The 26,123-nt window shown below is 37.8% G+C and overlaps 1 protein-coding gene across 14 annotated transcripts in view; it reads right to left on the bottom strand.

The window, feature by feature from the left end:
* METTL8 (methyltransferase 8, tRNA N3-cytidine) overlaps positions 1–26,123 on the bottom strand; it is an 87,747-nt gene that overhangs the window by 49,717 nt on the left and 11,907 nt on the right. For 3 of the 14 annotated variants that reach the window (XM_077883181.1, XM_077883182.1, XM_077883180.1), the window contains exons 1-2: positions 15,198–15,346; positions 5,870–5,928 (exon numbers count right to left, since the gene is read on the bottom strand). The exons of 3 other annotated variants lie outside the window; for them this stretch is intronic. In XM_077883181.1, coding sequence (XP_077739307.1) covers positions 5,870–5,928; positions 15,198–15,222 — 84 coding nt within the window. In that variant the 5' untranslated portion in view covers positions 15,223–15,346. Of the gene's footprint in view, positions 1–5,869; positions 5,929–15,197; positions 15,352–15,373; positions 15,463–26,123 lie in introns of those variants that run through there. 8 more of the 14 variants (XM_077883183.1, XM_077883188.1, XM_077883185.1 and 5 more) reach the window with 6 other exon arrangements.

The following is a 26,123-nucleotide window of genomic DNA, read 5'->3' as shown; positions in this document are numbered from 1 at the left end:
TGTCCTGAGAAAAGACATGAAAACCAAACATTTTTAAATAAAAGGTAAGCATGATAGCTTCTGTCCTGAAGTATTTTCAGGCTAAGAGAAGGAAAATGAATATTTAGAGTGTATACCACTGGCTGACATTCTTCATAAGTCATAGCCTTGACCAACTTTGCTTTGTTTGGTATTTGTTCATTTAATTTCTAGCACACAGCCAAAGTATGTCAGCCCAGAATCTGAATTTTGTGTATTAAAAGGCTTTTTAAAAGTGATTTTATTATTTTGATTTGGGAATTTTAAGTGAACATATTTCTTGGGAATATTTCATGACCACTCAACCAAAAGCCCAAGTACAGTAGTAGCAGAATAAGAAAACACACCTATTAAATCTCCTTCTCTAGGCTAAGCTGAAAAATATGAAATTTAGTCAAATAATAAGTAAATGCTGAAGTAAGATATGATCCCAGCAATTCTCAATTCTTTTATTTAATTAATTAATTTATTTTAAAGATTTTATTTATTTATTCATGAGAGACAGAGAGAGAGAGAGAGAGAGTGTAGCAGGCTCCAAGCAGGGAGCCTGACATGGGACTCGATCCCGGGTCTCCAGGATCATGCCTTGGGCTAAAGGTGGCACTAAACTGCTGAGCCACCTGGGCTGCCCCCAGCAATTCTAATAACCATGTATACATATATTTGTAAGAATAGTTAGTAACACATGTGTAAAATAGATTTCCCTGTACAAAATATCTACAATCCTAGCTCAAGAGGAGAATCATCAGTTGGTCCATCCCTAATTCTGGAAGAACAACTTAAACATTTAAAGAGTATATTACTTTAATTATATATTGACAAATATGTTGGCTTACAATCCTTATGGAAAAGTATCAAAAAGAAGCTCTGAAGAGTTTACTTTTTCTAATAAAAATCCATCGTACAACTACTCAGCATTTCATCCCCATTGTTGTTCATCATAACATTCAGCCTAATGCTGTAAGCTGCCAGGTAGAAACAGATGTTAAAAGGTATGTATACATAATGCACATTAGAGACTATCTAGGTACTATTTTCTGTAAAAATGACGTGTATTGTACATCCTTTATCAACTTACTGAAAGGCAATGGACTTTAAGGCTGTGATTTCCAAAACAAACTGCAGAATGTCAAAAACATCTTATTGTGCTTTTAAACGCAAAATTCAAGATTTTTCTTTTGGAGGAAAAAAAAGGCCTAGTTATACACCAAAAAGGCCATAATGGTTCCATTCAAATGTGACTAACAGTGATGAGAAACAAAACACTGAATAGCTAGTGCAGATCTCCTGTTTCTTGTTTGTTTTTCCTGCTCTGCTAAATGCAAGCTCTTTGGTGGAGGCAAATGAGATTAAATGCTCTGCCTACTACTACCTTTCCTCTGATATGCCTTTGTTCTTTTTTCCTGCTTGTGTTCCATGGAAGACTAACAAAACCCTACCTGTACAATTATTTTTAGAGCTCTCTTTCTGCAATGAATATTATTCATAAAATCTGTATGCTGAAGAGCAGAAACTGATTATACCTAGAAAGAGACAATTCATGCTCAAAAGTATAAAATGATGTAAATGTTTTCCACCCAGGAAAGCCAAGTCAAAACAAAATTTTAATCTTCAAATAATCATGTGATACTTTATCTATACAGAGAAGAGGAAGACGGGGGGAAAAAGAAGATACGAGTTTCTCTCACCATAAACAATCAAGATTCTCCACAGGCAGCTGTTTAGGCAGCTGTTTTTCTAATTAACTCCAAAAACACCTTACCTCATTTTTAAATTATCCGTAACAGTCACAAACAGCCTTGCATTGTTCTTTGTCTTTTTTGTTATACAAATGACACATTTATATAACAAATACATTATAGAAAAACACATAATAAAGTTATATAAATGTCTTCTCAACTAAATTGGCGCTTCTAAGCACCAAGTTGCTTGTGAATTAATTGTTTGATTGATAATACAAAAATGATACTCATCTAACATAAATTTAATGAGAAGGAAACTACTTCATATTTTTCAGGGTAGCTCCTAAGATCCTTACAGTGTAGAAGGAAGTGACAGAAGAGTGTGACAGGATGCAGGCAGTAATCCAGTTACACTGATTACAATTTAAAGGTGTATGCTTTATGTTATGACTATCATGTTAGCTTAATGTCTACAAGGTTATGGCTCAATTTTGTGATGGGAAAAGAAGAGATAGGCAGGGTCAACCCCAAATAGAATTCTGGTAAAGAAAGTTGATTTCTGCCACAGATATTATTTGATAATATTTGCCATAAGTTACTATTTGCATAATGAAACTGTATAAATAAGTAGTTTTTTTATTTGAAATAAAGAAGTATTGCTAAAAATATTCCATTCACCCAGAAGAAGACAGAAAAGGAAGCACAGAGAAACTAAAAATGAACAGGACAGTTAGAAAACAAATACTAGGATGGCATATTTAAACCCAACTATATAAGTAATTACATTAAATGTAAATGGAGTCGAATTAAAAGACACAGACTGTCAATTTATATGAAAAAGCAAGACCTAGTCATATACTGTCTATAAGAGAAGCACTTTAAAACAAAGAGATATGAAACAAATGCAGCATGAGAAAACTGATGGGAGCTATATTAATAGTGTTAAAAACAAAACCACAGGCCCAAAACGGTGTTGCTTAGGTTAAGACCCCAAGTCAGTAGAACACGATTTAATATCTAACCTAACTGCAGTTTTAACCCCCCAGGAATGTAACCTTTAACCAGTCAACATGAGAATTTCCTGGTTTGCACTAGGGACTGACCCTTCAGTTCCTCTTAAGGAGGGCAACCTTGCCTAAAACAATGGATTCTTTGCTAATAATTTTCTTTTTTCCACTCCCTCTTTACCTTTAAAAAACTTTTCCTTTCTGTAGCCCCTTGGAGCTCTTCTCTACTCGCTTGACGGGATGCTGCCCAATTTGTGAATTAGTTAACAAAGCCAACTAGATCTTTAAACTTTGAGGCAGCCCCGGTGGCGTGGCGCAGCGGTTTGGCTCCGCCTGCAGCCCAGGGCGTGATCCTGGAGACCCTGGATTGAGTCCCATGTCAGGCCCTCTGTATGATGCCTGCTTCTCCCTCTGCCTGTGTCTCTGCCTCTCTCTCTCTCTGTCTCTATAAACAAATAAAATCTTAAAAAAAAAAAACTTTAAAAATTAAAAAAAAAAAAATTTACTCAGTTGGGGCAGCCCCAGTAGCTCAACAGTTTAGCGCTGCCTTCAGCCCAGGGCCTGATCCTGGAGACCCGGGATCGAGTCCCATGTCAGGCTCCCTGCATGTGTCCCTCTGTCTGTGTCTCTGCCTCTCTCTCTCTCTCTCTCTCTGTGTCTCTCGTGAATAAATAAATAAAATCTTAAAAAAATAAATAAATAAAAATAAAGTGCTTCTCTTTAAAAAAAAATTAAAGTGCTTCTCCTATAGGAGCATAATGTTGGCTCTTGCTTTTTTATCTAAACTTTAATAGTATCTAGAAAGTTCCTAAATATTTAGAAATCAAGCAAAACACTTCTAAATAATCTATAAGTCAGATTTATATGAGTTAGTAAATCTTAAGGTAAATTAGAAAATATGTTGAACTAAGTAACAATGAAATCTTAAACTATCAAAATTTATGGGAAGCAGCTAGAACAATGTTTAGAGGAAACTGATAGATTTAAATGTTTCTTTCAGAAAAGAAGAAAGATCTCAAATCAATGATCCAGTTTCAATCTTAAGAAGCTAGAAAAATAGGGGCACCTGGGTGGCTCAGTCGGTTAAGTGTCTGCCTTTGGCTCAGGTCATGATCCCAGGGTCCTAGTATCAAGCCCTGCTTTGGGCTCCCTGCTCAGAGGGGAACCTGCTTCTCCCCCTCCTCTCTGCTTATGCTCTCTCACTATCTCTGTTGTTATCTCTGTCTCTTTCTCCCAAATAAATAACATCTTAAGAAGAAAAGAAGCTAGAAAAATTGTAAATGGAATGCAAAGTAAGTAGAAAGAAGGAAATAACAGAAACTAAAGGCAGAAATAAATGAAATAGAAAATGGACAAAACAGGGAAAATCAAAGCCAAAGCTGATTCTCTGAAAAGATTAATAAAACTAATAAGCCTCTGGCAAGACTGGTATCAAATACTCGTGTTTCAGAAAAAACAAATTTCTAATAACAGGAAAAAAAGAGGAGACATCACCACAGACCCTACAGACATTGAAAAGCTAATAAGGAGGTATTGTGAAAAATTTTATTTCATTTATTAGAAGGGATAAATGCCATCAAAACCACAATTTACCAATAATTACTTATGAAAACAGCACAAGAAAAAAATTCAAATAGTCCTAAATTTATTAAATAAGTTAAACTTGTAATTAAAAGCAAAACAGACATCATATCCATTAGGATGGCTACTATTTAAAAAAAAATGTATTGGTGAGGATGTAGAAAAATTAGAACCATTGTGCATTGCTGGATGAAATGTAAAATGGTGCAGGTGCTGTGGAAAACAGTCTGACAATTCCCCAAAATAGTAAACATGGAATTACCATGCAATTCAGCAATTCTTCTTCTAGATATATATCCAAAATAAGTAAAAGGAGGGACATGAAGAGATATTTGTATACCATGTTTACAGCAACATTATTCACAATCGACAAAAGGTGGAAGCAACCTGAATGTCCACTAAAAGATAAGTAAACAAAATGACATATACGTAATATGGAATATTATTCAGCCTTTAAAAAGAGGGGAATTTTGACACATGCTACAACGTGGATGAGCCTTGAAGACATTATGCTAAGTGAAATAAGCCAATCATAAAAGGAGAAATATTGTATCATTCTTCCTGTATGAAGTTCCTAGAGTAGTCACAAATTCATAGAGGCAGAAAATAGAATGGTGGTAGGCTGCCAGGAAAGGAGAATGGGAAGTTAAATGTTTAATGGGTACAGAGCTTTAGTTGGGGAAAATGAAAAAGCTCTAGAGATGGATAGTTGTGATATTTATTTAAAAATGTGAATATACTTAATGTCACTGAACTATATACTTGAAAAAGGCTAAAATGGTAAATTTTATGTATATTTCACAATAAAAATAAAATAAATTAAAAAAACCTGCCTACAAAGAAAACTGCAAGCCCCAATGGCTTCACTAGTGAATATCAAACACTTAAGGAAGAAGTAACACCCATCTTACAGAAAACAGAGAACACTTATCATTTTGTTTCATGAGGCCAACATAACCCAGATAAGTAGTAAAATTGTATGATGTAAAGGTAATGAATATTGACCAGATGGTCACAATGCAGTTTTTCCTCACAGGCTTCTCATTATAGTTTCAAGTTAACAAGTGTTTGTCAGAAATAAAACTGGAGGATATCTAAAAGGGAGAAACCTAGGTAAGAGTCTTCTAGGCATGTTTTAGTGTGCTTTAATTGCTAAGGCTGATATTTAGTTCGAGTTCCTTCAGTTCAAAGCAGAGAAAAATGAAGGTAACAAAAAATCTCCACAAATCCTTATTTGGTATTTGGAAAGTTTTTATTTACTGTTGGAAGCACCCAAAGAGTTTTGTGGTCCTCATCCTTCATCTAACTTAGCTCAGACTAATTCTACCATTTCAAATTCCAGTCCATACAATCAAATGGTATTTCTTCCTTTCTTTTTTTTTTTTTTTAAGATTTTATTTATTTATTCATGAGAGACACAGAGAGAGAGGCAGAGACACAGGCAGAGGGAGAGGCAGGCTCCATGCAGGGAGCCTGATGCGGGACTTGATCCTGGGTCTCCAGGATCACACCCTGGGCTGCAGGCGGCACTAAACCACTGCGCCACCAGGGCTGCCCTCAAATGGTATTTCTTTTACTTACTTTGCTTATAGCTTCCCAACTGCAGCTCATCATCCTATAGTGGTTCTTCTTATCAAGTCCTGTCAAGGTCAAAATGAAATAGAATGAGCATGACTTTAGGGCAATGGCCCTCTGAGATTTCAATGCCATGACTCGGTCATGAATAATTAATTAGCTACAAAAAATCACAAAGGAAGAGATTCAGAAAGGAACTGAAGCTCATACAAATATCAGAGTGACAGAATTTCATTATCAATAACATTTACTATATTTATTAATTCTAAGTATACAGAAGTATGCCATGAAATACGGACAGATTTCCTACTAGCTTAGATATAGCTATTTTAGAATGTGAAAAAAAAGGGCAAATATACATAATGAGTCAGGTTCCACATACAGTATGACAAGCTGAGGAGAAGATGGTTTTAATACTACTTTTCTGGGCTCATCATTACCACCACATTGTGCAAAAGAAGCAGCCCTTGGTATAGGAGGTTGCCTTATGAGGAAGAGATCTCTGTTGTATCTTCAAATTTTGGCTAGATGCTTTGCTTTCTACTAAAATGGATTATCTTTTCACAATGATTCACCTATCTGTCCTACCATACCAACAAACTATACCATGTTCTACCAGAATATGTACAAGGATATTTCACATTACAAATATGAAAAAATGTTTAAGTAACTACAAATCTAATTTTTGCAGGATAATAGTTTTAAGTATATTTTAAATATAAAGGATAATTTCAGTTGAAGGAAATACTTCATACTAAATTTTGAAAACTGAAAAAGTCTTTAAAGAAGAAAAAGCCCAATCCCAATTTATCTTTCATATAAATCTCAACTAACAAAGAAGTCAAGTATTAGCCATGTGTGAGGCCCCATTTTTTTTTTTTCTTCATTTCAGGGTGAGGACAAAGGGAAAGGGAGAAGAGAATCCTAAGTCGGCTCCATGCCCAGCACAGAGCACCACATGGGGCTCTATGTCACAACCCTGAATTCATGACCTGAGCTGAAATCAAGAGTCAGACGCTTAAATGACTGCACCACCCGGGTGCTCCTGTGAGGCCCTATTCTAAGCACTTTACAAGTATTATCTTTTTTTTTTTTTTTTTTTTAGTATTATCTTATTTAATCTTGATTTCCCTATAAAGGGGTACTAATTTTATACCCACATTACAGAGGAAAAATCCATACAGGCTGACATAAACTAACATGCTTAAGGTCACTCAACCCACAACTGATGATACTTTAATTTGAACCCAATCAGTCTACCTGGAGAGTTCACACTCTACCTTTTTTCTTTAGCTTTCTTTTTACATCTTTGTTATTCACATACATACAATTCATCCATTTGCCTTCCATTTTTGTACACCATACATACAAGAAAGCTCATAGCACTGATTCTCTAGTCTTGGCTGAAGTTGCTAATTTGCTGTAACTGATTTAAGGAGACCAAGAATTCCTTCTCTCCCTTCACCCCCTTCATTCTTCTCTTGGACCTTAATTAAATAGCAAGCAATGCCAATGGGAGTCAATAGTCTCCAGATTTAGGAAAGCATAATTATTCTTTTTCCAGTATTCGAATCTCAAGAGACAAAGTGCTCTTGCATCACCTAAATAATGGAACATTTTATTTAATACTGGTCTTCTACTTTTACATAGCTAAGGAGTAAAAGCAAAAAAGGACTTACTTCCATTCTACTATCCTGAGCTTGATCCTAAGACTCCTTTTTCACTGGGCAGCCCGGGTGGTTCAGTGGTTTAGCACTGCCCTCAGCCCAGGGCCTGATCCTAGGGACCCAGGATCAAGTCCCATGTCAGGCTCCCTGCATGGAGCCTGTTTCTCCCTCTGCCTGTGTCTCTGCCTCTCTCTCTCTCTCTCTGTGTCCCCCCCTCATGGATAAATAAACAAAATCTTTTTTTTTTTTTTTTAAAGACTGCTTTTTCACATCTCAATACTACTAGAAGAGCACCAAAGAACAAGAGCAAGTAGTACTGTTGTTTGTGTGAGTCTATAGCAATTATCCCTGGAGCAGTCAGCTGGCTCTGAGCAAAAACTATTTATTTGGCTCCCCAAGAATGATTCCCAGTTGTCTCAGCTCACTGAAATCTCAGGGAAAGAAACCACTGTTAATCACACACTAACTGTCTGCTCTTCATTTAAAAGTTAACTCCCCTTTGATGTTTCCTAGGTTCTAAGCATCTTTTAAATAAATAAATTTGTGAGACATTTGTGTTTTTATCTTTGTAACTGTTTAGCTTTTCTTCTCAGCTGGAAGCTGGTACAAAGGTTTCATTCAGAGAAACAAACATTATCTAGGTAAAACTGCACTAACATTACCTGAGAGGCTAGCATTAATGAGAGCAAATTAAAGTGCTATTGTTATACTGTTTTTGGATAGTGAAAGCCTACAGGTAAGAAACACTTAAGTATCAACTACACTGCAGTGAAGACTGAAACTTCAATTAACCCTGGCAATTTCGGAGAACTCCAAGGGTGACCATCTGTGAGGCAAACAGCTCAGAAAACGCATACATCTTGTTTTCATCTTTCTTTGGATGATTATAATTTCAGGGTATAAATAAGGCTATTAGCAAGAACAGAACAACAACAATAATTACAGTAAGTATTTGCAGAGCACTTTGATCACACTATGACATCGGTCACTCGGCAGCTTCAAAATGGAAAGCTCATGCTTAGTGTCTGCTCATCATGACCACCCATAAAGGTGGCCACACCATGTACTCACTAGAGGCTATTGGGACTCATGAGTTATTTCTTTAAGGATTTCATGTCAACCCATCTCAAAGCAGTCTCAATCTTAAATATCTGAAGGATATACTATTCTAATTACTTTGGAAGTTGTTTCCAAAATCATGATGCTGGATTAGAATGAAATCTGTTCTACTTCATCCACCTGGCATTTCACATTTGTGTGCACTGTAGTAACTTCTGGAGGCATTAATCAGATTTGGTGCGCAGAGAAAGAGTACTAAGTTACATGCATACTTTATTTTTTTTAAGATTTTATTTATTTATTTGACAGAGAGAGTGAGCACAAGCAGAGGGAACAGCAGAGGGAGAGGGAGAAACAGGCTCTCCACTGAGCAGGGAGCCTGATGTGGGGCTTGATCCCAGGACCCTGGGATCACGACCAAAGCTGAAGGTAGCTGCTTAACTGACTGAGCCATCCAGGCACCCCTACATGCATACTTTATATGCTATCAGTTCTTATAAGTTTTAGTAAAAAAAAAAAAAAAAAAAAAAGGGCACGTGGATGAGATTAATGTAGTTCATCCCTTAACGAGACTTCTGCTTTCCTGTTCATTGCAAATGTCTCTATCCCCAGGTATACTAGATGGCAGGAGGTACTTGTACCTGTATGCAGGATTTACCCAGTCATGTTTTGGACTAATGTATCAATAAGGCTGCACTGTTACAAAATGGAATATTATAATAAATTGTTAGATATAAAGAATTAGTGAGTATAGGTGTCCAAATGAACATAATTTCAAAAGAACATGGAATTTGGGTAGGCAGAAGCGATAGCACTGTGTATTCTATTTTAAAGAACTACAACTCTTATAACTTGCAAAAAACCAAGGCAAACTGAACCATGGACTGTCAGGGAAAATTTTGACTGCAAAACCACAGGAAGCATGATAGTTAGAAAAGAGGCCAAGAAACAAAAGTGAAATTCACAGGAATGGTATGATTTCTACACTAGAAGACAAGCTGAAGTCTCCAGAGCAATATGGAATTCTCTATGATTTTAGAGTGGGTGGCCAGAGCATGTTACATTCCTCAACAGATGAACCTATGCTTTCTACCTATAATAGTGAGGTGCTGCTCCCACTGGGATCACTCATTTTTCCCTCTTGTCTTGGAAAGTCTTCTTGGACTGGTCCTCGGTCTTTCCTCAGGCCCTTTATCCAATAGGAAACAGATCCCTGGTTTCCTTGCGGTCTTGTGATTACTTGGAGCATCTGTGATTATTTCAACATCTTGTTCTCATTCAAAAGGTTTGTCTTCCTAAAAACTCAGCTTCCCAATTTTTCTTGCAGCTGCAGTGGACAAAGTACCAAGTTCTGGCTGACAGAAGTCTGCTAAACTGAAGTCTTTGCTTCCCTATGGAGGGAAAGGAGCCAGAGGATAGCCTGCTGGCACAAACTTACCCTACCTCTTTCCTAAACTTCGATACAATACAATAGAATAGAATACAATACAGGAGGAAAAGGGTCTGATTCTTGATGGCATCACTGAATAGGTAAACCGATGGTAATTATCACCTTCCCTCTGGAGTTTTTTCTAGGTAAGAAAAATAAATCCTTGGGATGCCTGGGTGGCTCAGCGGTTGAGCGCCTGCCTTTGGCCCAGGGTGTGATCCTGGAGTCCCAGAATCAAGTCCCACATCGGGCTCCCTGCATGGAGCCTGCTTCTCTCTCTGCCTGTGTCTCTGCCTCTCTCTCTCTCTCTCTGTGTCTCTCATGAATAAATTTTTTAAATCTTAAAAAAAAAAAAGAAATCCTTATATTATTTTAGCTACTACTAAATTTTCTGTTATTTTTCATCTAAGAGGGTTCTAACATACAATATGCACTAGTATTAAGTCCTGGGAATCCAGCAACAAATCCATTTGGTTTCTGCCCTCAAGAAACTTACCATCAAGTGAAGAATGAATGGCAAAGAAAAAGTCCTGATACATGTGTGGCAGAGGTGAGTACATGGTACTATTAAAGCATGGAGGAGTGAATGATTGAAGTCTACTGGTAGTGGCCAGGGAAAGTTTCTTGGTGGAGGCAAAATCTGTGCTAGGTGTAGAGGAATGAGTGGCAATATTCCAAGGAGATAAGGACAAAAACCAGGGTATCTCAGGCGAGGGACTGACACAATTAAAGACAAAGAAATGTGAAAGCATACTATGCTCAGGAAATAAAAAGTAATTTGGAAAAAGATGCTAACTAAAGTAACTTTAAAAATGAGTTAAAGTCTTTAAGACTAAAGGCAAGAAGAAGTGTAATAAGCACTGCATTCCAGTTGAAAAGGGGTTAACAGGGATCCCTGGGTGGCACAGCGGTTTAGCGCCTGCCTTTGGCCCAGGGCGCGATCCTGGAGACCCGGGATCGAATCCCACGTCGAGTTTCCGGTGCATGGAGCCTGCTTCTCCCTCTGCCTATGTCTCTGCCTCTGTGTGTGTGTGTGTGTGTGACTATCATAAATAAATAAATAAATAAATAAATAAATAAATAAATAAATAAATATTTTAATAAATAAATAAAAAGAAAGAAAAGGGGTTAACAATTCTGAAACCACTATAAAAATATACCAGAACTGAACAATTAAGAAACAGATAGTAGATGGTTGGGAACTGAGTTTCTCACTGAGAGTGGAAGGTTACAAACAAATGAGGGGAGAATGTTGGAATGATCCACACGATAATAGATTAGAATCAGAATCATCAGTATGAACTAATGTTTAGCTTAATATAAATACAGATATTACATGTAGAAATATTTGTAGATATGAATATACACAAGTTAGTATACACACATATATTTCCTTACTCTGCTAGCTGAGAAGGCCTAGAAGCAATCACATCCCAGTAGCAGTAAGCACATCAAGCAACTAGATCTTGGTTTCTAATACCATTGTCTAACAAAAGGAACGAGGGCTCTTTGGAGAAATTACTGCTGCTAGGACTGAGGCAGGGAATATACAAGATAAACCTGTAGTATCCTTTAGTGCCAGAAAGTAAGGAAGTGCTCAAAAAGAAAATCAAACAAACAAAACCCAAACCCCACAATGACAGAGGTATGTCAAAGGGACACATGAGCTGATTGAAAGAGCTCCTCATGGCCAAAGCTGAAACATTTTGAGCAACAAAATAGTTTTGGCTCATAACCCCCCAAACAAAACAAATATCTGTATGTCCATGTGAATATAAATGATTGACTGAATACATAATAAATGAAGGAAAGCAGACAAATCTCCCATGCAGAAGAATTCCAAATAATTTATGTAGATACTCTACCCTAAAGGAGGTGGACCATAACTTCTCATTCTGTAAGTGTGGGCTACACACTACCTCAGTCAGGTGATCAAAGTTTTTTTTTTTTTTTTTTTAAGATTTTATTTATTTATTCATGAGAGAGAGACACACACACACAGAGGCAGAGACCCAGGCAGAGAGAGAAGCTGGCTCCATGTAGGGAACCTGATGTGGGACTCGATCCCAGGACTCCAGGATCATGCCCTGAGCCAAAGGCAGACGCTCAACCGCTGAGCCACCCAGGCATCCCCAGGTGATCAAAGTTAATATCAACAGTGGATGTCATGTTGACAGCATGTATTCTCAGTATGATGTAATGAGAATAGCACTTTGCCTCTGTGTTCTTCTTCTTCCCCCAAGCCCGTAACCTCAGTCTAATCATAAGAAAAACATCAGACAAACCCCAATTTTGGAACATTCTATAAAATATAAAAAACTGTACTCCTCAAAACTGTCAAAGTCATCAAAAAGCAAGTTAATCTGAGAAACTGTCAGGGCAAAGAGGAACTAAAAGAAACATGACAACTAAATGCAATGAGGTTATTGGGGTGCCTGGGGTGGTGCAGTTGGTTGGGCATCCTTTGGCTCAGGCTGTGGTCTCAGGGTTCTGGGATGGAGCCTCCCAGTTAGTTTCCAGCTCCACATGGAGTTCAGCTTGGGATTCCCTCTCCCTCTGCCCCACCCCCTGCTCATACTCTCTCCTTTCTCTCTCAAGTAAGTAAATAAATCTTTAAAATAAAAAAGTAAAATGTGGTGTCCTGACTGAGATCTTGGAACAGAAAAGGGATATTAGGTGAAAACTAAGGAAATCTGAGTAAGCCATGTACTTTAGAAATGTATTAATATTGGCTCACTGATTGTTTTTTATACATATGTATATATATATATCATACAAATATAAGATGGTAGTAATATGAGAAACTCAGTATGGAGTGTATGGTAGCTATACCATTTCCACAATTTTTCTATAAGCTAAAACTGTTTTAAAATTAAAAGTATATGTAAAAAATTAACTTTGTATGCTTATAGCCTATAATGTGAAGGGCAGGTAGGGGTGGGGAGGTATTTATAAGACTGGAAATATAGGCCAGAGACAGATAGCAAGGAATCTTTATAACAAATTAAGCAATTTGAATGTCTATTTTTCCTTCTTTCTTTTTTTTTTTAAGATTTTATTTATTTATTTGAGAGAGAGAGAGAGACAGAGCGCACGTAAATGCACAAGTAAGCAGAGAGGCAGGCAGAGGGGGAGGGAGAGAAAGCCTGATGTGGGGCTTAATCCCAGGACCCCAGGATCATGACCTGAGCCAAAAGGCAGATACTTAACCGACTGAGCCACCCAGGTGCCTTTTTTTTTTTTTTTTTTTAAGATTTATTTATTTACTTGAAAGAGAGAGAGAGCACTCAGGAGGGAAGGGCAGAGGGGAGGGACAGAGTGAGAGAGAGAGAGAGTCTCAAGCAGACTTCATGCTGAGCACAGAGCCTGAGGGATGAGTGGTGGGAGGCTCAATCCTGTGACCCTGAGATCACAACCCCAGTCAAAACTAAGAGTTGGAGGCTCAACCGACTACATTACCCAGACACCCCTAGGCAAGTTCTATAGGCATTGACAACAACTGAAGAGTTTTAAACAGGTGAGCAACATGATCAGATTTGTATTTTATAAAAATTGTTATGATGGTTTCATACCACCAAACATGGAGTCCTATACCAGACCAGAGAAAATCAAAGCTCTGGGCCTGTGCATGTATAACTTTTAAAATCTTCACATGTGATCCTGGTGCACATCAAGTATTGAGAACCACTGCTATACAGAACTGATTAAAGGAGAGCTCCATATAATAAGAATTTGTCAGACATCATGGGAGCCAGAGAAGACAATTTCATGAGAATCAAGGAAGGGGCCAAGTCAAGACACACTTTAGAGGCAGAATCAATAGATTCTTTTGAAATGACTAGATATGAAAACAGGCTGAAGCCAAATATGCAGGCTGAAGCCAAACATGAAAGAAGATTTTTAGCTTGGGTAGCTGAGTAGAGGATGAGACTATTCAAGACAAAGTTCAGAAAAAATGTAGACAATGATGGGATGGTGGTAGGGAAGAGAAGATCATAAGTTCAGTTTGCAGGGCACCTGGGTGTTGCAGTTAGTTAAGCGTCCAACTCTTGGTTTCAGCTCAGGTCATGATCTCAGGGCTATAAGACAGAGTCCCACACCAGGCTCTGCACCTAGTACAGAGTCTGTTTCAGACTCTGCTCCTCCCTGCTGCCTTCTCTCTCTTTCTCTCTCTCAAATAAATAAATCTTAAAAGAAAAAAAGTTCAGCTTGCACATGACAAATTTTAAGGATCTCACAATGTATTTAAATGGACATTGACAATAAGTAGTTGGCAATTTAGGTAATTGGTAGGTGCTAGAGATGTAGATTTGGGAGACAAGTCACTGGTTTACAGGTGGTAGACAGGAAGTCACAGGTGTTTTGATTCTGGCTGTGTCAGCAGAAGGCAGAGTTGAGGAATAAGCAGGTCAATGGGGTAGAGGAGGTAGTGAACGTAGAGGACTATGATAGGCAATGGAAAGGAAAAGACAAATTGGATCACATCCTGAGGTGTTGCCTCATCAAATAATAATATTTGTTAAGATGCAAAGAATCTTGAGTATTTTTTTGTAGAATAAGAGAAAACTCAATGTTGAAAAAAATAGATTGAAAATACTGGAAAGAGATGGACTGTTGACAAACAAGTTTTAAGAAATGGGAGGAAGAGAAGGGAAATAAGTACACCAAAAACGTGTTAACCATGTAAGGTGTCAAGAACAATCTCATTCTCTTGTGAGTGAGAACAGGTGAGTTTGTAATAGAAGGGAAGACTGTTCAGTGAGTCCTTTCCCAATGTTCTCTTCTTTGTGCAAAGTAAGGCTGCAAGGTAGGGAACTTGAGAAAAGGAAGAGCAGAGGAAAAAAAAAGAGAAAAGAAAACAATATTTGAATAAAGGAATGTTAACAGCTAATTGGCCCATCTGAAGTTGCAACTCAAATTAGCAATCACTTATTGGTTGCCTCCTGAGCACTCACTCCCCACTAATAGCTCATGGATTTGAGATCTTTGAGTTTGTAGAGACATGGAGACATGACCAGAACCAAAGATGGACTATTTAACCTATGCTAAACCAATCAGTACATTCCAAACCTATGGGCAGAGTGATTTAGAGGTACGTATGTGACTAATAAGCCTGTCCAACAGAGCACATCTTAAGTCTACTGCTAGAGATTTGGGGACAAAGATGGTTTCTTTGTACCTGCTATGCATGAAAGAGGAAGCATGAGGCCTTAAAGCTGCTGAAAGCTGTTACCAGTTAGCTCCAGGCTGTCTGGATGATTTAAACAACAGAAATTTATTTTCTCACAGTATTGGAAGCTAAAAGTTCAAGATCAAGGATCAAAGTTGGTTTCTGGCGAGGCATCACTTGCTCACTTATAGACAGCTGTGTCCTCACATGACCTTCCCTCTTGCATGCCTGTGGAGTAAGATGTCTCTTCGGTGTCTCTTTCTTTTCTTATAAGGACACAGTTTTATTGGATTAGGGCCCTACCATTATGACCTCATTTAACTTCTATTACCTCCATAAAGGCCCTATCTCCAAATATGGTCACACCAGGGAATGGGGCTTCAACATATAAATTGGGGTGGGGTAAGGGTGGGTGCGGGGGTGGGGGGGGTTGGGATATAGTTCAGTACATAACAAAAGCCATCTTAGAGACCTGAGTGGGCCTGGCCTCAGGATGATACAATTTTAGGATGAAATTAACTCTGAGGAAGGAAAACTTAAAGGATAAAAGGAAGTTAGGTGCCATTGTTAATAGCTGGATTGAGGGGATCCCTGGGTGGCTCAGTGGTTTAGCACCTGCCTTTGGCCCAGGGCGCGATCCTGGAGTCCCGGGATCGAGTCCTGCGTTGGGCTCCCGGCATGGAGCTTGCTTCTCCCTCTGCCTGTGTCTCTGCATCTCTCTCTCTATGTCTATCATGAACAAATAAATAAATAAATCTTAAAAAAAAAATAGCTGGATTGAGTTTCATTTGAAGCCCATCCCACTTCTGGCTTTTTCAGTTATTAAGCCAATATATCCTGTCAATTATTTAAGCCAATCTGAGTTTTCTGTTTTTTGCAACCAAAAGCAACTGGATGGACCCGCTATATGATTTCCTTTTACCATCTGGCAGTCTGGGGGCAATATATTTGTTTTTATCTATATTAGACCTGTCCAGGCTGGTAGTACAAAAAGTAGTGGTAATATAAGGTGGCAGAATTGAGGGAAATATAACTGATGACCATGAAGCAAGCCCAAAATTACCAGAAATAAAAAATAAAGAGGACAGAGGAAAAGGGGGGATGAAAGTGGGGTGCAGCTGATGTACCTGATGTGGCTTAAGTCTGGGTTAAACAGAAATAAGGGGAAAAGGGGGGAGCACCTGGATGGCTCAGTCAGTGAAGCCTACAACTCTTTATATCAAGATTGTAAATTAGAGGGATCCCTGGGTGGCGCAGCGGTTTAGCGCCTGCCTTTGGCCCAGGGCGTGATCCTGCAGACCCGGGATCGAATCCCACATCGGGCTCCCGGTGCATGGAGCCTGCTTCTCCCTCTGCCTGTGTCTCTGCCTCTCTCTCTCTCACTGTGTGCCTATCATAAAAAAAAAAAAAAAAAAAGGATTGTAAATTAGAGCACCATGTTGAGAGTAGAGATTACTTAAAAATAAAATCTTAAAAAAGAAAAGAAAGAAGGGGATGAGAAGAGAGATAGAACATACTGGTGAGTAATTAGGCCTTCTGAATTTGCCAACCTATGTCACTTAGTAACAAAAACAGTAACACTGTAACAATGAGAAGGAAATCCTGCTTTGAATGAGAAGCTCTTAAGTGTGGCTAGAAAGAACCACAAGGTTATAAACACCTATGAAAGAGAAACACTTTAGCATGCACAAAAGCTAAAACATGGACTGCCATTCACCACCTCATTTTAACCTTCTTAAGGTCATGATAATAGATCTCCATCCCTTTGCTCTTCAGGAACAATCTCTCACTGGACACATCTATTAAAACAGGATTTGGGGCACCTGGCTGGCTCAGTCAGCAGACACTCAACTCTTGCTTGATCTCGGAGTTCTGAGCTTGAGCCCTGTATTGGGTGTAGAGATCACTTAAAAAACAAAACAAAAAACCCACACACACATTAAAAAAAAAAAAAATCAGGGTTTGTCAAACTGAGGTCCTAAAACAATTTTTTTTTAATTTTTATTTATTTATGATAGTCACACACAGAGAGAGAGAGAGGGGCAGAGACATAGGTAGAGGGAGAAGCAGGCTCCATGCACCGGGAGCCCGACGTGGGATTCGATCCAGGGTCTCCAGGATCGTGCCCTGGGCCAAAGGCAGGTGCCAAACCGCTGTGCCACCCAGGGATCCCCAAACAATTTTTTTTAAATCATGTTTTTATTATGATAATGATCTAAAAATAAAAAGGAGCAAACAAACGTATCACTGCCACTTGATTTCAGTGTCTATGTTTGCATTTATGATCTTGTTGGCAACAAGCAGCACAGATATAGTATGGGAATGATGTGCCTGAGTACACAACACACTGTAAAAGGTTCTGCAGCATTTCCCATTGAGACAAGTGGTGAAGGAATTGAGAAGACATGCAGTACACAACAGTAAAGATGTGCTGAAGTCAAAAGGAAGCTGTGTGGTGAGGTCAGTACCTTGCTAATAATTAGAGCTGCAATTTAGTCACATCAGCAGTCACATTATGCTATTAATATGAATTTTATTGACTTTGTGATGATATTTGTACTTATTTTGATTTTATAGTTGAATAAGAGCTCTGTGCCCGAGGAGCTTATACCTAATTTTGTGTAACAATATAAGTCAATTTAAGTCAACCCAGGGGTCTGAGATTCCCCCCCCTTCAATGGAGATTTATACATTTTTCAATATTGAGAAATACTATTATTAGGAGATTCTGTTCCAGAGAATTCTCCGCCTATTCCTCAAAATAGCTGAAATACCCCTAAAGTAGGGCAGAATCACCTCAAGCCTTCTTCTTTTTAAGATTTTATTTATTCATGAAAGAGACACAGAGAGGGAGAGGCAGAGACACAGGCAGAGCGAGAAGCAGGCTCCTCGAGGGGAACCTGACACAGGACTGGATCCCAGGATCCCTGGGATCACACCCTGATCTGAAGGCAGATGCTCAACCACTGAGACACCCAGGCATCCTGTACCCCAAGCCTTCTTGGAAAGCAATTTTAGGTGAAAAGGCAAAGGGTTTGGACTAAGTTGAATCCAGGTTCTGTGACTTACTACCACACAATCTCTGATATGATATTTAACTTCTGTTGGTCTTGATTTCCTCAAAATGTGGCTAATAGGATTATTTTGAGATTTAGGAAGGTCACAAAAGGTGACCTATGTAACATATATATGTAACATGGTGCTGGGTGCATGGTAAGTGCTCAGTAAATTTTAGCTGATATCACCATTGTTATCTTTAGTCTGGTTCTTCTTACAGCTTCCCCAGGGCTTCATGAACACCACAGCATCAAGCTTTCCACTGTGCTTCTTAATATAAACAGTCTTAAAGTAGTCCCAACTTCCCAAGAAGGTAAAAGACTAATTTACCAGTGAAATGGGGAAGCAGAGCATAAAGTGCTGATTGAGGCTATAATCAGCCTCAAGTTCAAGTCATGGTCCAACAATCTATTAGCATGACTTGTAGAAAAGTCACTTTGCCTGAACCTATTGGCTCATTTGTAAAATGGAGATAATTCTTAAGTTACAAAATTCTTGCACAGAACATTATAAGCTATGTAGTGCTTCACAAATGTAAAGTTAGATTATTATTCAGTGAATTCCAGAAACATTTCTAAATGGCACCTATTAAAGCTTGAAAAGGAAAAAAAATATATCACACAAAAAACATTCCCACCTCCCACTGTTGAGCAATCAGGTACTGAGATGGTGAATTAGAACAAGCCAAAATAAAAGGAACAGTCGAGCCTTTTACTTTACTGCAACAGTGCAAGCAAGAGGCAAAGAGAAGCACCAGCTTTCTAATGTTCCATTTTTCCCTGTGGAATGGCACTGGGTGAGGATCATGTAGATGCAGCACTGAAAGGGGAACCTGTCTCCTGCCTTTTTATGGATCCATGGGCAAGAGGGAGTCGGAGTTAGGGGAAGAAGTGCTAGGGAGCTAAAGTGGACCAAGTATCTCAGCAGCAGTCCTTATTATTGTGCATGACTGCCCAGGGGAGTTTTGACTGCAATCCCTCCAGGAAACTGCAATGCACTGGCTGTGGAAATGGTAGCTTCTTCCTATGAGTCCTTCCAGGAAAAGTCTTCTAATTGCCTATGGTCAGGCCTGAAACATCACACATTCTGATCTGGAGCCAGGCTTCTCACCCAAAGAAATAAAGAATACATTCTTTAACCAAACATATAATAACCTTATTCCAAGAAATTATACAAACTAAAAAAATCAATACATTTAAGATTGATTTTCGAAAGCCAATGAATAATAATGTCACGGCAAGTTACTTACAAATAATTGAGAATATTATATTCCTTTTTTTAAAAAGACTTTATTTTTAAGTAATCCCTACACCTAACATGGGGCTTGGATTCACAGCCCAGAGATCAAGAGTTGCATGCTCTACTGACTGAGCCATCCAGGTATCACAAGGGAATATCACATTCTTAACCTCCAAGGATCACACCATGTAGAGAAACCTTAGTAATCTCCAACCTATAGAAGGTCTTATTTCTAATATCATCTGTAAGTCAGTTGTTAAGAGCTCAGAGACACATTTTCTATGGAAATATTTTAAATGGTGATTAAGATACAGGCTAGCCCACACATGCTTTTTAATCCATAATGCAGATGAAAAGAAATTTGTTTATTTTAGATGTTCTTAGAAAACTGGCAAATTCCATTTTCCCAACAGTTGAAACACTGCCAATCAATACTGCCTGGGGCGACTTGAAACTTATTTAATGCAAAAACAGTATGATTAAATGATGATTCTTTTAGAACAATAACAACAACAACAAAAAACACATAAAACCTGCCAGCCATTTCTTTGCCACCTGGTAACATAAGGTGCGTCTATAAAGTGATGCTGTTTAACTAAAAAGTAGACCTGTGGACCAAAATAAGTGTTGACCCTCCAAGTAAGTCACTTTGAGAAATTACTATGTATTCCAATAATATACATCTTTGAAATTCCATTTTCAGATAATGTCCTCATAGCAGGCTTATTCTTTTTTGATTTTTATTTTTTTAAATTTAAACTCAATTAGCCAACATATAATGCATCATTAGTTTCAGATACAGAGTTCAGTTATTCATCAGTTGCATATAATACCCAGTGTTCATCACATCATGTGCCCTCCTTAATGCCTATCACCCAGTTACCCCATCTCTCCACCCTCCTCCCTTCCAGCAAACCTCAGTTTCTTTCCCATAATTATGAGTTTTCATGGTTTGTCTCCCTCTCTGATTTCTTCCCATTACATTTTCCTTCCCGTCCCCTATGATCCTCTGTGGTGTTTCTAATATTCCTCACATGAGTGAAACCATATAATAATTGTCTTTCTCTGATTGGGGCTTATTGATTCTTTTTCATATCCTCAGTAATGGCCCATTCTTTGCTTTAGGATAATATTCCTTTTCTTTCTTTTTTTTTTTTTTTGCATAAGCTATTGCTCTTTTTGCCATTAATGTATGGACTCCCATCATAACCAGCTTGGAAAGATCATATTCATTGAGATATAGCTTCTGGTATGTTCTGTTTCCTTAAACAGTCTGAAACAGTCATACCTCATAAATCAAGTTCACACAGTACATACTGTACTACCACAAATGATAGTATCCTTTGTGCTTATTCTTTTTTAAGAAGCCAAAACTATCTGGAAATATGTGCTGAATTTTTTTTAAGTTTTTTTTTTTTTAATATAGATAGCAAAAGTAGAAAATATACAGGGGAAAAGATTCCTCTTATGATTACAACAAAAATAACATGATATACCTAGGAATAAACTTAGCCAGAAATATACAGGACGGATACAAAGAAAGCTATACAACTCTACAGAGGGGCATGGAAGATAATTTTAATAAATAGGAAGACAGTACATGAGTTCCTGAAGCTAAAGATTCAATATTGTAAAAATGCAAATTCTTAACAAAATCATCCATAAAATTAAAGAAATCCCACTCATAATTCCAAAAATATTTTTGAAGAACTTGAACAAATAAAAGTTCATCTGGAAGAATAAACATGCAAGAAGTGCCAGGAAAATACTGGAAAGGAAATAGTGATGCTACTTGTGGTGGGGTTGGGTTAAGGGGGGTAGGGAAGTGCTTATCCTTCCAGACATTATAGTTCATTATAAAGCAAGTATCTTAACCATGTCTACAACAATGCCAGCATATACAGTCAAAGCAGTGGAACAGGATGGATAGTCCAGAAACTAGTCAAAATGTATGTAAGAATTCCATTTGTAATAAAGCTAGTATTTCAAATCAGTGGGTTAAGCTGGACTATTTAAAAAACTGTATTAAGAAAATGGGTTATCAGGGAGGCTGGCTGGTTCAGTAAGAGGAGCACGTGACTCCAGATCTTGGAGTTGTGGGTTTGAGCTCCACATTACATGTGGAACTTATGAGAGAGAGAGAGAGAGAGAGAGAGAGAGAGAGAGAGAGAGAAAGAAAGAAAGAAAGAAAGAAAGGAAAGAAAGAAAGAAAGAAAGAAAGAAAGAAAGAAAGAAAGAAAGAAAGAAAGAAAAGGAAAGGGAAAAGAAAAGAAAAGAAAAGAAAAGAAAAAGAAAAGAAAGGGTGGAGGGAGGGAAGGAGGGAGGTAGGAAGGAAGGGACACTTGGCTGGCTCAGTTGGTGAAGCATGTGACTCTTGATCTCAGGGTTGTAGGTTTGGGACCCAATGTTGGGCATAGAGATTATGTAAAAAAATAAAATCTTAAAAAAAAGAAAACGAAAAAGGGCTATTTACTCAGAAGGAATAAAGTTATATGCCTATGTTACATCTAACACCAAAATAAATTCCAGATAAGTTAAAGTTTTTAATGTAAAAATACTCCTTAATAAGCCTAAAAAACATAGGTGAATACTTACTAAAAAGTGGGGTAGAAAAGACCCTTTTGAACATGATACCAAAACTATGAAGAAAAAAGGAAAGAAAAAGACTAATAGATTGCTTATTAAAATGTATGGGAAGATATGCTACAAAAGACCCTGGTAGAGATACCTGCAAAACACTACAATGTATTACTACTGATATATAAAGGAATGCTCAAAAAATACTAAGGAATGCTTAGGAAATACTTAGAAAAGACCTCAGTATAAAATGTGTCAATGCCATCAACAAATATTCACAGAAGAAATGCAAATGGCCACCAAACACTTAAAAATATTCATCACACTAATAAGAAATGTCTTTTAGGGACACTTTCAACTGCAAGTAACAGAAGATCCTATCCAAACTGGCTTAAATAATAAGAAAATATCATCTCTCCTAACTGGAAGTCCAGAGGTTGAGTAAGTTCTAGGCATGGTCCCTCCCCTCCCCTCCCCTCCCCTCCCCTCCCCTCCCCTCCCCTCCCCTTCCCCTTTCTTTCTTTCTTTCTTTCTTTCTTTTTCTTTCTTTCTTTTCTTTCTTTTCTTTTCTTTCTTTCTTTCTTTCTTTCTTTCTTTCTTTCTTTCTTTCTTTCTTTCTTTCTTTCTTTCAAGATTTTATTTATTTATTTATGAGAGACACAGAGAGAGAGGCAGAGACACAGGCAGAGGGAGAAGCAGGCTCTCTGCAGGGAGTCTAAAGTGGGACTCAATCTCAGCACCAGGATCATGACCTGAGCCAAAGGCAGATGCTCAACCACTGAGCCACCCACATGCCCCCTAGGTATAGTTTCTTCTTTAGTTCTGTGACGTTACTAAGGACCTGGGTTCCTGCCATTTCTCCACCCTGCTCTTCACAGCATCACCTTCATCCTAAGGCTGGTTCCCTATGCCAGTTATAAAATGGTCGCAGCAGTTTCAGCTACCACGACTAACATGGCAACATCCAGAGAAAGAAAAGGACCATTTCTTTCTTACGTGTCTTTTTAGGGATGGAGAAATTTTCTCACAAGCTCCTCAACAGGTTTGCTCTCAGATCTCAATGGCCAGAACTGGAGGTCACAGACTATTCCTACATCAGTCTCTGGTAAGAGAATGGGTTCCCATGATTACCTTAGACTAGAGGTTCTCAGTATGTGGCCCAGGGATCCCTTGGAACCCAAAACACTTTAAGGGGGTCTGCAAAAGGTTAGAATGATTTTCATAATAGTATCAACATACTATTATTTGACTTTTTTACAGAGGTGGCAGTTGCACGGATGGTACACAGGCAATGGTGGATAAAACTGCTGGCATCTTCATCTGAATCAAGGCAGTCACACCAAACTGTACTGTAGATAGTAACTATTTTCTTCACCAACCATGCAATGACAGGAAGAGGAGGGAAAAAGCCACTTAACATATCCTTGATGAAGCAATAAAAATTGTTTTCATGGAACCCCATTTCAACTTTAGCATTTTCTCAAAAACAAAGTAAACCTGACAGGTAAACAACTGATGCCATTTGTTGCCATTAATAAAATTCAAGCTTTTAAGCAAAAAATTAGAATTCTAGAAAACCTGTGCCTACCACTGTGAGCTTAACAGCTTTCTGACACTTAAGTACTATTCCAATGAGAATAAGGTATTTTCGATATGGTATAATGAAATGTGTCAACATTTGGAAGATCTGCACAGCTCAGTGAACCAATATTTTCCAGATGACACACATGATATCACAAAATCATGCCTGGGTAAAAGATCTATTCATAGTGCAAGACAACCAACAGATTTTAATGTAACAGTATGAAAAGTTCACTGACACGGTTTTATATATTAAATTGCTATTAACTCTTAAGAAACTACCATGTACTGGAATTTGGTGTAGCATCCAAAAATATTCACATTCATCCTAAGAGATTATTAAAGTACTTCTCTTTCTAACTACCTACATTTCTACATGAGATCAGATTTTCTGCATATACATAAATCAAAACAACATATAATAACAGACTCGATTCAGAAGCAAACATAAGAATCCAGTCAAAAAGGTAAGAGGATTAAGAGGTACAAACTTCCAGTCATAAAATAAGTCACAGAGGCAAAAAGTACAGCATAAGAAATATAGTCAATAATATTGTAATAACATTGCATGGTGAAAGATGGTAACTACACTTATCACAGTAGGTACTGAGTAATGTGCAGAATTGTTAATCAATACATTGTACATCTGAGACATATAACATTGTATTTTAAGTATATTTTATTTTTTAAAGATTTTATTTATTTGATAGAAAGTGTGAGCATGAGTGGGGGGCAAAGGGGGCGGGAGAAGCAGACTCCCCACTGATCAGGGACTCACTCCCCCCTTATTCCCTGACATGGGGCTCAATCCCAGGACCCCAGGATCATGACCTGAACTGAAGGCAGATGCTTAACTGACTAAGCCACCCAGGCGCCCTGTTAAGTATACTTTAAAAAAAAAAAAAAAGAAAAATATTTCAGTCATCTTCTCTAAGCCAAATATTAAGGAGATTTGCAAAAATGTAAAACTATGCTGCTCTTCTCATTAATTTTTTTCTTTTGGAAAATATTTTTAATAAAAATGATACTCAGGATCCCTGGGTGGCGCAGCGGTTTAGCGCCTGCCTTTTTGGCCCAGGGCGCGATCCTGGAGACCCGGGATCGAATCCCACGTCGGGCTCCCAGTGCATGGAGCCTGCTTCTCCCTCTGCCTATGTCTCCGCCTCTCTCTCTCTCTCAATGTGTGACGATCATAAATAAATAAAAATTAAAAAAAATAAAAATAATAAAAATGATATTCATGCTAATATGCAATTGATTTATTATTATTCTTAAATGACAATAAATATTTTTATTTTTTCTTAGTTTTAATTTCTAATTCCATAAATATTGATAACTATGATCCCTATAAACAAAAGCTCTTGGGGGTACAATTTTTCAGTGTCAAGGAGTCCTGAAACCAAAAAGTTGGAAAACCACTACCTTAATTTTCTGGGGTGACATGGAGAATGGAAAGTCCATTCATTCTTTTTAAAAAGAGTATGATAGCTTACTTAATTATTTGACTTATCATTTTGGCAAAGTGAAATGATGTACAAAAATAAGCATCTGTACACATTGTCAGGGGAGATGGCACTGAGAGACCTTTCCTGAGGAAAATTTGGCAATACCTATGAAAATTCTTTTCTTTATGTGGGAGAGGGGCAAGTGGGAGAGGGGCAAATGGGAGAGGGGCAGAGCCCATGTGGCGCTTGATCTCACAACCATGAAATCATGACCTGAGCTGAAATCAATAGTTGTATCCTTAACTGGCTGATCCACCCAGGCGCCCCATATCTATGAAAATTCTTAAAGAATAAATTTGATGGAAAATTCAGTTTCTAGAAATATATCCTAAGAATATAATCAGAAGGATATAAGGATTTGTTACAGCATTGCTATACATTATCTTGAAAAACTCCAAACCATCTAAATATTCACCTTAGAAAACTGACTAAATTCCATATAAGGGAAAATTATGTAGCTACTTTAAAATGTTGCTTAAAAACCTAAATTTATTGATATGGAAATAAGTTAATTATTAAGTGGGGAAAAATCAGGTACAGAATAGTACCCATAGAAAGATCTCATTTTTTAAAAATTAATATGTAAAAAAAATTAATATGTATAACAATAAATATACATATGCATTAAAAAAGTCTGGGAGAATTTAGTTTTCTCTGATTAAAAGGCTCAAGGAGACCCTTCTATTTTTTTCTTACTATGTCTCAAAATGTTCTTTTTTTTTTTTTGCTTTATAAGTAAACTCAAATAATTTTTATACTCAGGAGACATAAAAATATTTTTACAATCACTAGTTATATAAACTCTATACAATATCTACAAGTAGAAAGTCCACACTTGGAAAGGAAGGAAAGAAAAGATGGTATGGACAATAGTGATAGTAACACTCGAAAAGTGTCAATATTTTTGTCTAGTGGTCACTCATTAACATGGAGGAAAAGATGCCAGGGAATCTGCGAGAGCTTGGTAAGTGAACCC

Source organism: Canis aureus, chromosome 34, assembly GCF_053574225.1.
Source record: "Canis aureus isolate CA01 chromosome 34, VMU_Caureus_v.1.0, whole genome shotgun sequence".
Taxonomy (NCBI): domain Eukaryota; kingdom Metazoa; phylum Chordata; class Mammalia; order Carnivora; family Canidae; genus Canis; species Canis aureus.
Note: the sequence above shows the minus strand (reverse complement) of the source record. Positions and strands in the feature narration are given on the sequence as shown.